The following is a 13,746-nucleotide window of genomic DNA, read 5'->3' as shown; positions in this document are numbered from 1 at the left end:
TAAAAATAATCACATTTGAGAAATGATTGGAGTAGCACAAATTAAAGATAAAATGAGAGAGAGCTGATTAAAATGGTTTGGATATGTGATAAGAAAAAGACATTTAAATATGTCGATTAGAAAAAGTGACCTAGTCCTAATACTAGGAGAAAAGGAACGTCGAAGGCCAAAGGCCAAAGTTAATTTTGAGTAGAATTAGTAAAAAATAATAGAGAAGAGGAAGGTCGAAGGCCGAAGGCCAAAGTTAACTTTGAATAGAGTTAGTAAAGAATAATACGATAGCATGTGGTTTGAGTAGATATGGATTTACTGCGGGCTCAGAGGGGCAGATTTTACATCCCAAAATTTGTACTTTTTTGCAATTCACCCCTTTGAATTTCTAGATCAGTCCTAGGGTTTGAGTGAGGCTAGGATATTAGATAAAGCAGAATTGAAATATAAGATTCATTAGCCAACCCTAAGTGATTGGGAAAAAAAAAACTTGTCATTGTTGATGTATTATTTCCCACAAAGTATATTATTTCAAAATGATAATTACAATTATCTCCCTTATAAATTGACTAAATAACATGGACCTCTCATCTGGTTCAGGTTTGAGTAACACTTACCTACCCTATCATAATTTATAACCATGCTCAAAATTTACTTACAACTCGAAAATACCCTTAGAAAACATGAAAATGCTATTTTGTCCATATGTTGAACAAATAAAAGTACAATAGTATAATAGTCAATTAACAAATATTGGTCAAAATCAACACTTATAGGGAAAGATCAGTGTTATTTTTTAAACTATAAGGGAGCCTCCGTTATTTAAGCAATCTACATCAAAAATAAGTATAATTATTTCTATTTCAAATTTAAAATGATATGTTCGTGTTAGTGAACTTAAATTTTACCAATGCACCTAATAATATTTGATCATGCATACTAATTATGTGGGAAAATTTTGTTAATTTTTTCTTTTGTGATTTTGTTGTTGGCACATGATAGTTGTTTGCGTGATTGGATGTGCATGATACCATTAAGAGGCATGTCACATATATATTTAGCACCGCCCTCAAAGGTTGTTGAGAGTTTAAGTATCAATTAGGACAAAGTACCTAAATTTTGTTGGTTGACATTATGATGATAATAAGTTGATGAATTGTGTGTAGTCTGGATACGAATATGTGAAGGAATATGTGAAGGCTGTGTCACATCAGCTGATTAATTTTTGGCTTTTATTTTTCTGAATAAAATGGTGGTGTTTGATGAAAATGAGCTGATCTGGTGCATTCTAAATCATAAGATCAACCATTATCATCAGAGAAAAAACAAAAAACAAAATAAAATAATAGAGAGTACACAAAAAAAAGAAAAAGAAAATGAGCTGATCTGATGCATCGTTCTCCCAAAAACCCAGGCTTATTTGTAAAAATCAAGTGTCATTTTTATATAAAAATTACAAAAAATTACAATAGAATGAAAATCGCACGTGTGTGTGTGTGAACCTAAATTATTATTATTATTATTTTTTTTCCCTCCCCTCACATTAATACACCTGCGTGTGTGTATATATAGATTGAGTATCTATATATAGACAAACATCTACTTTTCTTTTTGTATATATATATATATATGATATAATCTTTGTTAATCAAACATATATAGTAAATATGTATATATATATAATTATATATACATTCTGTATATCGAAGACAATTAAAAAAATAAAGTAAGAAAAATTAAAATATAAATTTAGTGGACAAAAGTGTCCTTTTAACAATTTTTTACTCCAATTTTTATTATGCCTTCATTTAACATGAATTCTATTTTTGTCGCATTAAACATAATTTTGACATTTTTTAAATCCATTTACGATACTAGAAAACGTTCAGAGTCAAAAGACCTCTGGCCCAATAGTACGATCTTTCCTTCTCAAAGGGAAAGATTGAAAGTTCAAATCTCACTATGGACGTATTGAATAAAAAAAAAAAGAAAAAGCGACAGATAAACAAAGAAAAGGATTAAATCACGAGAATTCAACATCCTGTTATGCCTTTTCCAATACTTTTTTGGTTAATGTCCCCTTTGTTCTTGATAGTCAAGTTGCTTTTGTTCTTGAAAATGTTTTAAACAAAGCATTCAGACATAGAGCTGAAACAAAGGTTGGCTTAGATACAGATTAACCATCTAACCTCCCAGAAGGATGGTCTGATGAAGCTCCATATCATCTGCCCCCAAGTCCCTGTCATCGTCAATATAAACTCTACCTTAAAGTTGGATCTCCTGACAACTTCCAGAAAATGGTGTATGAAATTTCTTGGCACTCTCAAGTCTTAGGCATCAATCATCCCAACAGACGCCTTTCTGGTTCTCTGATTAGCCATCTAGATAGATTGCGCAGAAGTACAGTGACAGCTACCTTGCAAAATTGTGAGTCACACACTTGGTTCATCAGTCTTAGGTTTATGGTTGGCGGCTTCATTAAAGGAGGCAGCCAGGTATTCAGCAAGGCTTGGCTGAGAGCTGTGATGATTTGAAGCTTCAGAAACTCTGGGTTTCTTCACGCTAATAGATTTCGGAAGCCACGACTCTTGAGAGTCCGGGGTCTTCCAGGGAACGGGTTCCAAAAACTCCCATGGGTCTTCTACCATTGATTTGTTGTAGTACAGATCTGGTCTAAGCTCTGCTTTATTACGAGAACGAAATCCTCTCCCGCCACTCCGTCCAGAACCAGGGCTCATGCCGCTGCCTGACCAACGACCCTTGCCTCTTCCCGTATTAGGACTAGAGCAGGCTCCATGTCCTGAACCAGGGCTGGGACTGTTGCTGAACCAGTGCCCTCTGCCCTGCCCTGAATGAAAATTGGGACTGCCTCCCTGTCCAGGTACAGTGCTGGGGAAGTTACCACCTCTTGGTGAATCATATAGAAGGCCTCTGCCCTGCCCTGAATTAAAACTGGGACTACCTCCCTGTCCAGGTCCAGTGCTGGGGAAGTTACCACCTCTTGGTGAATTATATGGAAAGCCGTAGCTAGATGTGGCCCCAGAACCATTCCAAACCCCAGAAGGAGTTCCTTGATGCGCACCAAAAGGACTGGTTATTCCCATTGGGCTTATGTAAGGATCAGAGCTGAGATGAGGGCTTCGTGCTTGGTACATTCTCTGGTCAGGAGGATAATTGGTTTGGGCTTGATGAGCTGGGGAGGGAGTCGCCATTGGGCTTCTGTAAGGACCATAGCTATGATGAGGGCTTCGTGCTTGGTACATTCTCTGGTCAGGAGGATAATTGGTTTGGGATTGATGAGCTGGAGAGGGAGTTGCCATTGGGCTTCTGTAAGGACCAGATCTATGATGAGGGCTTCGCGCTGGGTACATTCTCTGGTCCAGAGAATAATTGGTTTGGACTTGATGAGCTGCAGAGGGAGTCATTTCAGGGTTCCTTGGTCCGGCTACTGGTAATTAATAAACATAAAAAAGAAGTTTCAGGTGACTAAATACAATAAAGAAAATTCAGTATATTGTTTTGAAAAGATAATTCAAATCAAATAATATTTTAACAAACTGGAAAACTACTCATTTTCGTGCATAATAAATTGCAAACCATAACATTCAAAATTCCTAAGCAACCTACAAACTTAATCCAAACCAAAATTTTCAATAAATGGTACTCCTATAACGATAAGGATAATAATAGTTTTAGTGCATTTAATTGTAAACCAGCACTGATCCCTGAACAACCACACACCCCCCCCCCCCCCCCCCCCCCCCCCCCCCCCCTTCTCTCTCTTTTCCCGTGCGAAGAAAAAAGGAAAGCAGACAGGGAGGGAGGGAGAGAGCTATGTTGGAATAGCTCATTTAACTTTCAACAGCTCAATATAACTTAAAATTGAATTCACCATGCATGTGAAGGATTTTGCTACTCCCACCAGTTCACAACTACCAGATGCTGCCCTCATGACACAAAAAGATGGAAGACATCTAACCATCCACTTCGATATGTATCTTTTTAAAAAAGGTCACAAGTACAACTTTCTTAGCCATATTAAGTATTTTGTTTATTGTTTTTGTCAAACCCAATTAAGATTTTTACATTCCCATAATATTATAAAATCAACCAAAATTCAAGATCAATTGCAGGCATTTTTCCAAGTGTTGACCAAAACATGGCTCACAACACACTACAATTTTCAAATTTTCAATCAAACATCATGCAAAAACATTATTTCTACAAGACACCACTAATCTAATGAAAAGAGAAATTTTGCTCCATAAACATGTGGACATGGATAACAAAATTCACATGTCAAAGTGACATATACTGCAAAAGGGGGATATGGCAATATTTATGTATATAAATGTGTGTGTGTGTGTGTGTGTGCATATAAACAAAAAATATTTGTGTTGTCATAAATCCTGATATATGCACATTCAGCATGAAAAACAATTCATTCTATTGGTATGCCAAATATTTTAAGTGTTTAACTTAAAAGTTAAATTCAGATGAGAAAACTGATGGTTATATTATATAAACATGGAGATGAGCCAAATTTGAAAAGATTTAACCTTGTATCTAAATTCTTTTTCTAAAAAATTAAAAACCTCCGTCATGTTTTTCCTAATATATAAAGTTATACAAGAAATACCATATCTCAATTTCAATACAAGTAAAACACATGTCCTGTCACATCCTAAAAGTAATGAATACTTTTAAAATTGAAGAATATATTTTGAAAGATATGGATGTGTTTAGGAACCAGTGCCGCATATACGTGAGTGTCTGAACAATATTGATATTTGGCGTGGATGCAATACAAATATGGCTTCCCTTGCTAAATATCGATGCTTTTACAGGTTTCCTTAGGTGGTTGTTGAAAATAATCATCCTTATATTATATAATAGCTCAAAAAAAGGGGCACTTTTCCATGTCAAATGACCATTCAGGCAAAGTGTACAAAATAACTAGGGGATGCGGTTAACTGACAATTTCTAACTTGCCAACTCCATTGCAAGACTTTGAGATATTACTTATGCAAAAAATTATTGTTAAAGCAAGCCTTCTCTTCAACCATTTCATATATATATATATATATATTATAAGTAGAAATGTATTAGAAAAAGTTCAAGAGGGGAACGCGTCCCAGAAACTACACAAAGGCCGGAGCAAAAAGGACCCAAGAGCTCAAAGAACACAAAAAATCAACTATCTCCTCTATAGATTTACAACTTCTCCCCATAACCCACCAACTTATGTGCTCAACTATTGTCTGTGTGTTGTGATTTCTAGCGTCTATGTGTCGCTTCGCCAGAACTACGCAACAACTCTTATGTATTATACCCAAGGGCCAGAGCCCTATGCAACTCCATAAGCAACACCTTCACATATCTACTTCTTGGAAATAATCCTTCTTAGTCAGACTCTTTTAACATCAATTTGGTTTTTCTTGATGTTTTCTCTCCAAAATACTGGGGAAAATGGAGGACTGGTCTTAGCACTAGGTACACTCTTCATACGTCCCATCCTATCTCCATCCACTTCTCTTTTATGGTTTTCACCCTGTTTTTTTCCATTATCTTCCACTACAAGGATTTAGCTAAACTATTGTTTGTTCAATAACCTCCTTCAGTTTCATCCTAATGTTGCAGCTCACATACCTAGGCATTTTTCATACTATATGAACATAAATTTAAAAGACTTCAAGAGGATGTCTGTAAATCATATCTGCAAGTCGATAACAGTTTTCATGCTTTCCTAGTCAGATAAAATCTTATTCACTAAAAATATAAAAATCATAACATCAAAAATCTGCAAAGAACAACAACACAAACACAAACATAAACACAAACACAAACATATGTCTTTTATGTAGGGCTGCAAATGAACCGAGCCGAGCCAAGCTTGGGTCTGCTCGGGCTCGGCTCGTTTGTTTACCGGGTCTGCTCGGGCTCGGCTCGTGACGAGCTCAGAAAATTGAGCTCGGGCTCAAGCTCGTTTTAATTTTAAAAGCTCGGGCTCAAGCTCGTTTTAATTTTAAAAGCTCGGGCTCGGCTCGTGAAATTTTTTTTTAAAAAAAATTTCTTCTCAAAATTAATTAATATTCCGCAAAAAAATCAATGATCTCATGCTCCATCATTGTAATTATAATAAATCAATGCTAAAAACTGTTAGACACCATCATTGTAATTATAAAAAATCAATGATTTCATGCTCCATAATAAATCAATGTTAAAAACTTCCAAATACCTAATTATAAAAAATCAATGATTTCATGATCCATCATTGTAATTATAATAAATCAATGCTAAAAACTTTCTAATACCATCATTGTAATTATAAAAAACCTGGCGAGGACAGGAAACAGAGAGGACAGACGATGACAACGAACGGCGAGGACAGCAGACGGTGATAACAGAGAACGGCGAGGACAGCAATTTGTTGGACCCTACCTCTAGTATTTAACTCAATTAAAGTTATAAAAAGAAAATAAGAAATATATTTTATAATAAAAACAAAATTGTGGTCTTTAGCTTTAGATCAACATGATGATGATTCTCCAATATTAGTTTATTTGATATTATTCTTGTGCTATTTAGCTTTTAATATGTATATTATTAATTTAAAATAATTATCATTTCTACCAATAATGCTTAAAAAAATTTTAATATAGTTATTGATTCTGTTAAAATTGTCTTTGATAATCTATTTAGTATATGTATATTAGTATATATTAATCAATGTTGTACTTTGAAGATACAAAGTGTATTAGTGGTAGCCTGGTAGGAGTGTTAGGAGTTAAATTCTTTCATGCCCAAGTCTTGGGTTCGAGCTATGCTAAGTTATGTTTTTTAATGGGTCACTTATTATATATATATATATATATATTAATCAATGTTGTACTTTGAAGATACAAAGTGGATTAGTGGTAGCCTGGTAGGAGTGTTGGGAGTTAAATTCTTTCATGCCCAAGTCTTAAGTTCGAACTATGCTAAGTTATGTTTTTTAATGAATCACTTATTATATATTATATTTTATATATATATAGCGAGCCGAGCCCGAGCCTTATTCACGAGTCTCAACGAGCCTTGCCGAGCCCCTGTTCACGAGCTTATACGAGCCGAGCTTAACATTGTTCGGGCTCGGCTTGTTTAGTAAACAAGCCTGAAAATTGGGCTTGGGCTCGACTCATTTACTAGCGAGCCGAGCCCGAGCCGAGCCCAAACTGTTCATGAACAGCTCGGTTCATTTGCAGCCCTACTTTTATCATTGGCAAAACCAAACAGTTTGACTCGTCGTGACAACTATTTTTAGTAAGTTAAAACCATCAATAAGTAACTTAGATTGTTAAAAGAAAATGCTATTACTTGGGGGTCTGATATGCTGTGGTGAGATCTGATTGCTGACCTTGCTCCTCTTGTCGCTGGAGAAAGCTGCCATAGGGTCTGTGTAATAATCAAACCTCGGAGCAGCGTGCTGTACTGGCGGAGTAACAGAGGTTTCAATTAACGGATTGGATAGGTTATGAGATATAGCAGAATCGTCAACTTCATTATAACTTCCAGCTTGTGACGATTCCATACGCATTGCTTTCAGTCTTTCCCTTCTCTTTACTGATTCCTCCATTAAATCTGAGGGTCAAAGCAACCATCAAAATCAACTGTGCAAGTGTGCAGCAAAACACAAAATGGTGGATAGCAAACTAGGGTTTGTGCAGACAATATGGCATTGGTTCAAAATTTCTCAAACGGATAAATAAAGAGAAAACCTAGAACCATGGAACTGCAGGCTATATATAACCACACACGTATATACACTCACATATAAGGTATTCTATATGTGCAGAGCATAACGCTTAAGTCATTAAACATTAGGGTTTTTACTTAAAATTTCAGAAAACATCCCAATTGAAAGAACCCAAAACAAGGGGACTACCGGGACATAAATGCATATGCATATATATAAATACTTATAAAAAAAAAATATATATATATATATACATACATTCGAAAAAATATATAGTCTTTGATCCAAATTACCTTATTGAAGCTTGCACTTGTGGAGCCGTAAAGCTGCAATTGTTCTATGACTAGCCGGGACAGAGGGAATGAATGCGAAAAGTAAAGGAGCGAACTCAATAACCTGCTAATCAGTACATAAAATTAAATCAATTTTCTTAACATCAATCCAAAACTACGTCCGGTCACTAAAAAAAAAAAACTAACGTTCATGATAGAAAAAGAGGATTTTTAGCTCTTCTCTCAGTATGTGTGTGTATATATATATATATATAATTTAGTAGAAGTAAAAATTCAACAAAACAATCTTATTTACTAGATGCATTCATCTAAAAAGAGGGTTACTAAAATAGTTAATTCCTACGCAATCCAATTGCTGAGTTTGCAGTGGTAACATAGCAAACTCAGAACTGAGAGTCTCAGGGTGAATCAGAAATAAAGTAATTTTTAGAAAAGGAAAATTTTAGGGTTTTAGATTTTAGGAAGCAGAAAATAATAAGAAGACCAAAGAAAAATAGCAGGAAGAGAAGACATACCTGTGTCGCCGGTCGCCGATGAGAAGCCTCCGAAGTGAGCGCCGTTGTCGTATTTCGCCGGCGACGTCGAGCACTTTTCGTCAGGACACTGGACGGAGAAACGATTGGAGAAACGATCGATAGGCAGTGCGTTGATTGCCGAGGTGGGTTATACTTTCTCTCTCTAGCTTTTATTAGGTAAGTGAAGGTGTATCACTTCCCATGATCAGCACCAAATCGCTTCCTCCTCGAGCCTTTCAAGATCTTATTTCCAAGCCCAAAGAGTTTTTTATTAGGGAAAATTACATATAAATGGAGTCAAAGTTTCATATTTACTTAAAGATTGAGTCAAAGTTTCATATTTCTCTAAAATAGATTGCTGAGGTGGCACATGATTTTTTACTGTTTAAAAAATTGTGGTACCTAAAATGCCCTTACCTAATAAAAAAATAGTACCTTCAGTTCAAAAAAGTAGTACCTTCAGTTCAAAAAAGTAGTATCTTCGGAGAAAAAGTAGTACCTTCGCGAGTGTTTAAAAAACATGGTACCTGGACGCCAAAAAGTAGTACCTTTAGTTCAAAAAAGTAGTACCTTCGAAGAAAAAGTAGTACCTTCGCGGAAGGGTATTTTAGGCATCACAATTTCTAAACAGTAAAAAACCATGTGCCACCTCAGCAATCCATTTTAGAGAAATATGGAACTTTGACTCAGCCTCTAAGTAAATATGGAACTTTAACTCCATTTATATGTAATTTTCCCTTTTTATTAAAACCGTAAAAAATTTCAATAAATTTTTTATTTATTATAAATTTTTAAAAGAGTTTTTTATAAAATTTTAACACAAATTATTTATTTATTATGAATTTTATTTATTTTTAATTAATATAAAGTGTTTAAAAGAGTCTATAAAACTCAAATTATCTTTTTATTATAAATTTTTTAATAAAATTAAATCTAATTAGATAAAGAAATATATAAATAAAATAAATAATTTAGTTTCTCTAATAAGACAAAAAAAATAAGAAATTAATTTTAATTACTTTGTTAAATATTATTTTTTAAATTAGATTTTATCGTGCAATGCAAGTACTATTTTACTAGTAATAAATAAATAGCAAGGGTACTAACTAATTTTTTATATAAGTTAAATGCGTTAAATCTTCCAAACAATACAAGAAATTGATAAAATAATTAAAAATAAACAGTAACTTTTTTGAAATTATATTCTAAGTCTGTATATGTATATAGTGTTTTTTAAAAAAATATTTATTTGGGATAAAATAATGATGAATTTAGTGAGTTGAATTAAAGGTTCGCAATTGCTTTGGCAGACACTGTGTAACAGTTTCATAGTCTTGTAACCCAGCAATAATTTTTCTATCTCTCAAAGTAAATGGTGAGAGTTCGTGTCTCCAAATAAGAAAAGTAGATGTATCAGTGGTGTATGTGAGTTTCTTGCCAATGACACAAAAAAAAAAATAATAATAAATAAATAAATAAAACACAATTCAATAAGATGGTGTATTTAATGAATTTTAATTATTTTAATTATTTTTTTAAAAATAATTTAACACAAGTAGTAATCTATTCATAAATTTTAGATCAATGTCATTATTAAAAAGACTTATCAATTATATTTTTACAAATTTAATGAATTAGTAAACTCAATTAATAAATTTTACTTGATATTTAAAAATTGTTTAACACAATTAGTTAACTATTCATGCATTAGACATTAATTTTATTTTATATTTAATTAGCAATCATAATATTATTATATATATATCTATATATAAAAAACATTGAATTCATGACAATTTATTATATTTACTTAAGCTACAATTAAAAAATAAAAGTAAGATGCTTCTCATTATCCTCAATTTAGGTGCCATGTTAGTTCCTTTCGAACGATATTTATTTTGTAAAAGTCATGGATAGACGCTTCTCAGTATAGCCTGATTTTGGGGCACAAAAAAAAAAAAAAAAAAAAAATTGTGAAGTTTGGCACTCCACTTTTTTCCCTTTCCTAAATTAAAATTACAAAGTAATTATCATACCACATAAGGTTTATTCTTACTACTTTTAATCCCACACCACAATGTTTAGGATCCTTGACGCCAAAAGGTAAAGCAACTTACTTGTACACATGATCTTCACTGAGGTTCGAACTCATAACCTTTTTTGAAAAGTATGGATTTGATGTTGTTGGACCTGTTAGTCAAAAAGTAGAAAATATAAAAATTTTCACACTCAGATACTTCAACTTCTCTCACCTTCCACCCTCTGTCCCCCTTTATTTATGCAAAAATAGAAGATCTCGTTAATGATAGTGACTGAGCTGCGAGAAATTATTGAACTTGTCAAGATGAACAGTATTGAATAATCTAAAAAAAATTATGAATTAGTCAACGCATCTCATTTCTTACCTTTTTTTTTTTTTTTTTTTCATTAGAATAAAAAAAAATTAGTTGATTTTGAAAATAGTTTTTCATTCTTCATCAATCTATCAATATTTATTTGAAAATAAATTTTATCCATTGGGATGCCAAGTTGAGTATAATTGACACAATTCATGTATGAAAGGTATTATCAATAAATGAAAGAAGAAAAGTTTATTAGGATTGTGATTGGGATATTAAAATGCACGTATGCAATTAGACCAAACCATATTTGAATTAGAAACAAACTGTATATTAATAAACATATCCTATTTCATTATCGAAAAATATTTAACTTAATTGAAAAAAAAAAAAAAGAGTTTAATTTTACTTGAATAAAAACAATGTTGTATAGGCTTGTTTGAACGTAGAAAAAAAAAAAAAAAATTCCCTAACCGTCCATATATATTGCTTTCTCAGTTATTTAGTTATGTTTCTCTATATATTACTTCCTATTTCACGTATGTTGTTATAGTGTCTCATCAAGATTTTTATACACTGAATTTAACAAGTAATATGCAAGAAGTAGTAATACTAGAACCTAAATTATCAATATGCTTCGTGTATAGGTTTTTTAACTATCAACATACCTTACTGATAAGTTTCTAAAAGAGTCCAGGATATTGAAAAAAATTAAAAAGAATTGGAGGAGTCTTATTTTAATAGGGAATGCCAGTTATGGTATTAAAAACAATAAGAATTAAACTTATATGATATACGGTTCATTTATAATTTCATCTTAAGAGAGTGAAAATGGAGTGGCTAACGATTATTGTGAAGGGCGAATATTAGATCTCTTAAAGTAAGGTAATTATGTGCACATAAGAATATTTTTTAATTGGTTGCCAATATTGACGATCTAGCAATATCCTCCCTTCAATTTCCTTTTCTCCTAAATTGAAATTACAAAAAAGTCCTAAAATCCTAACTTATTAATTCTTACATTTTTAAATATCGTTATTACCCTTCTCTATTAAGTTAGGAATCCAGAACAGTTTTTGGAGAATCAAAACTAAGAACGGTTTTCAGTTTTTTCAGATTTCAAACCTACTTGGTTAAGAGAATTTAGAAAATAGTTTATGAAAAATAAAAACTCATAAAACTACTTGGTTGTATGAATTTTTGAAAATAGTTTTCTAAACTAAGAAAATAAATAAAAATATTATTGTACCACTCTTTTATTTATTTAATTTATGATATTAACTATTAATGTATATATATATATATAAGTGTTGGAGGTGAATTTATTTTAGCTAGTATTCTTAACTTAATAAAAGTTGCACAAATACAATATATCAAGTTTAATTAAAATTTGACTAAATTTAAATACAATAAAAGAGTTATATGAATTACTTCAAATGTCATATGCACTTTTAGTTGTACAAACATTAATTTTAGTCCTACATAACCAAAACAAAATATTAGAGAATTACACAAATAGCTAATCAAAGCAAAGCATTGGAGAATTATAAAAGTAACTTCATCTAGCATTGCCTCTGAATGATTTCCATATTTGATTTGTCAGATGAGTTCTAAGGACTCCCATTTGTGCTGCACCATCATCAGATAAATTAAGTACATTCAGTACACCAACATTACTACTGGTACCATTCTCCCCATCAACGACATTAACATCATCTTCCCCATACTCTATAAAAAAACGATTATCTAATATATTTTGACGAATGAAATTGTGAATTGTACAACAAGTAATTATTATAAGTCGTTGTTTAACCAACTTATAACAAGGCATAAGCTTTAAAATGGGAAAACGAGCCTTTAATACTACAAAACAACGTTCAATGACATTGAGAAGTGATGAATGCCAATAGTTAAACAATTCATTTGCACCACGCGGTTGTCGATTGTTGCCCCTATAATCTTCTTTGACCACGATATAGAGGCAGAAATCTTTTTGTGCATGGGTAACCAGAATCAACTACATAGTATTTCCCTACAAAAAATTATTTAAATTTTATTAGGGTTAGTAGCATGCTATTATTAATATTAAAAAGACAAAAGTAATAGTAATACCATCAGTTGGTATCGGGAATCGTGCAGCAGCTCTAGTAATTGTATTAACAAAAACTCTCGAGTCATTTGCTATACCCTCCCAACCCGCGTAAACGAAAGTAAATAACATATCAAATAAGTAAGCACATATAACATTTTGTGTCACTATAGACTTTCTTCCTCTATAAGGAGTTTGTTTGCTGGCAGGTGCAAAAGCACTTATATGTGTTCCATCAGTTGCTCCAATACAATTCTTAAAGCAAGGATAATATTTGGGATTATGAAGTATATGAGAAGGCACATCATTGCTTTGTGGTGGACGTATAAGGAATTTTCCAAAGCGACATATTACTCTCAGTACGAGCTTAAAATGTCTAGAAACTGTTTTGCCATAATGTTGAAATCGTTCAGCTACCACTGCATGACAAATATTATGTCCTTTAATGAACAAAAACATTGCCATTGACTCCTCGATTGAAATTGTATGTGTGTCTTCTAACAATTTACGTTCTCTAAATATTCGACATAATTTGAGAAAGACTTTTTTATCCATTCATAATAAATCAAAACATCGACCGGCATGGTCATTCAACAATTCCTGAACATACTCATGACGTGTTAACCCTAAAGTTCTTTTTGGTGTGAGATATATATTTTGTAATTGGCTAATTTCGCTGTCAAAACAAGTTCGATTAAGTTGTAATTTTTTGGTTCAAAATTTCAAAGATTAAAGATCGGATGCGGATTTAAAGAAGTTCAAGTGTCCATAATATACTACACTC

General features: G+C 32.6%; 1 protein-coding gene across 3 annotated transcripts; it reads right to left on the bottom strand.

The window, feature by feature from the left end:
* Nucleotides 1-1,906: 1,906 nt before the first annotated feature.
* On the bottom strand, nucleotides 1,907-8,755 carry LOC132274098 (protein SICKLE). 3 transcript variants are annotated; one of them, XM_059775266.1, is made up of 4 exons: nucleotides 8,535-8,755; nucleotides 8,020-8,122; nucleotides 7,348-7,611; nucleotides 1,907-3,436 (listed from the first exon to the last, which is right to left on the bottom strand). In XM_059775266.1, exons 3-4 carry the CDS (start codon nucleotides 7,604-7,606, stop codon nucleotides 2,424-2,426), a joined length of 1,272 nt encoding a protein of 423 aa, XP_059631249.1. In that variant the 5' UTR covers nucleotides 7,607-7,611; nucleotides 8,020-8,122; nucleotides 8,535-8,755; the 3' UTR covers nucleotides 1,907-2,423. The 3 variants fall into 3 exon arrangements, with proteins under 3 accessions (XP_059631249.1, XP_059631248.1, XP_059631247.1); XM_059775265.1 differs by having other exon boundaries at nucleotides 1,913-3,439; nucleotides 8,020-8,125; nucleotides 8,535-8,754; XM_059775264.1 differs by having other exon boundaries at nucleotides 1,913-3,439; nucleotides 8,535-8,754.
* Between the last annotated feature and the right edge of the window lie 4,991 nt (nucleotides 8,756-13,746).

Source organism: Cornus florida, unplaced genomic scaffold (genome assembly GCF_030987335.1).
Source record: "Cornus florida cultivar Cherokee Brave unplaced genomic scaffold, ASM3098733v1 CherokeeBrave_3.0.0_Hap2_Chr09, whole genome shotgun sequence".
Taxonomy (NCBI): Eukaryota; Viridiplantae; Streptophyta; class Magnoliopsida; order Cornales; family Cornaceae; genus Cornus; species Cornus florida.
Note: the sequence above shows the minus strand (reverse complement) of the source record. Positions and strands in the feature narration are given on the sequence as shown.

Coding starts and splice junctions, on each gene's coding strand:
- LOC132274098 (XM_059775265.1), bottom strand. CDS start 7,606: ATGGAGGAATCAGTAAAGAGAAGGGAAAGACTGAAAGCAATGCGTATG. Junction 3,440..7,347: donor ACAGCATATCAGACCCCCAA/GTAATAGCATTT, acceptor ATTAATTACCAG/TAGCCGGACCAAGGAACCCT.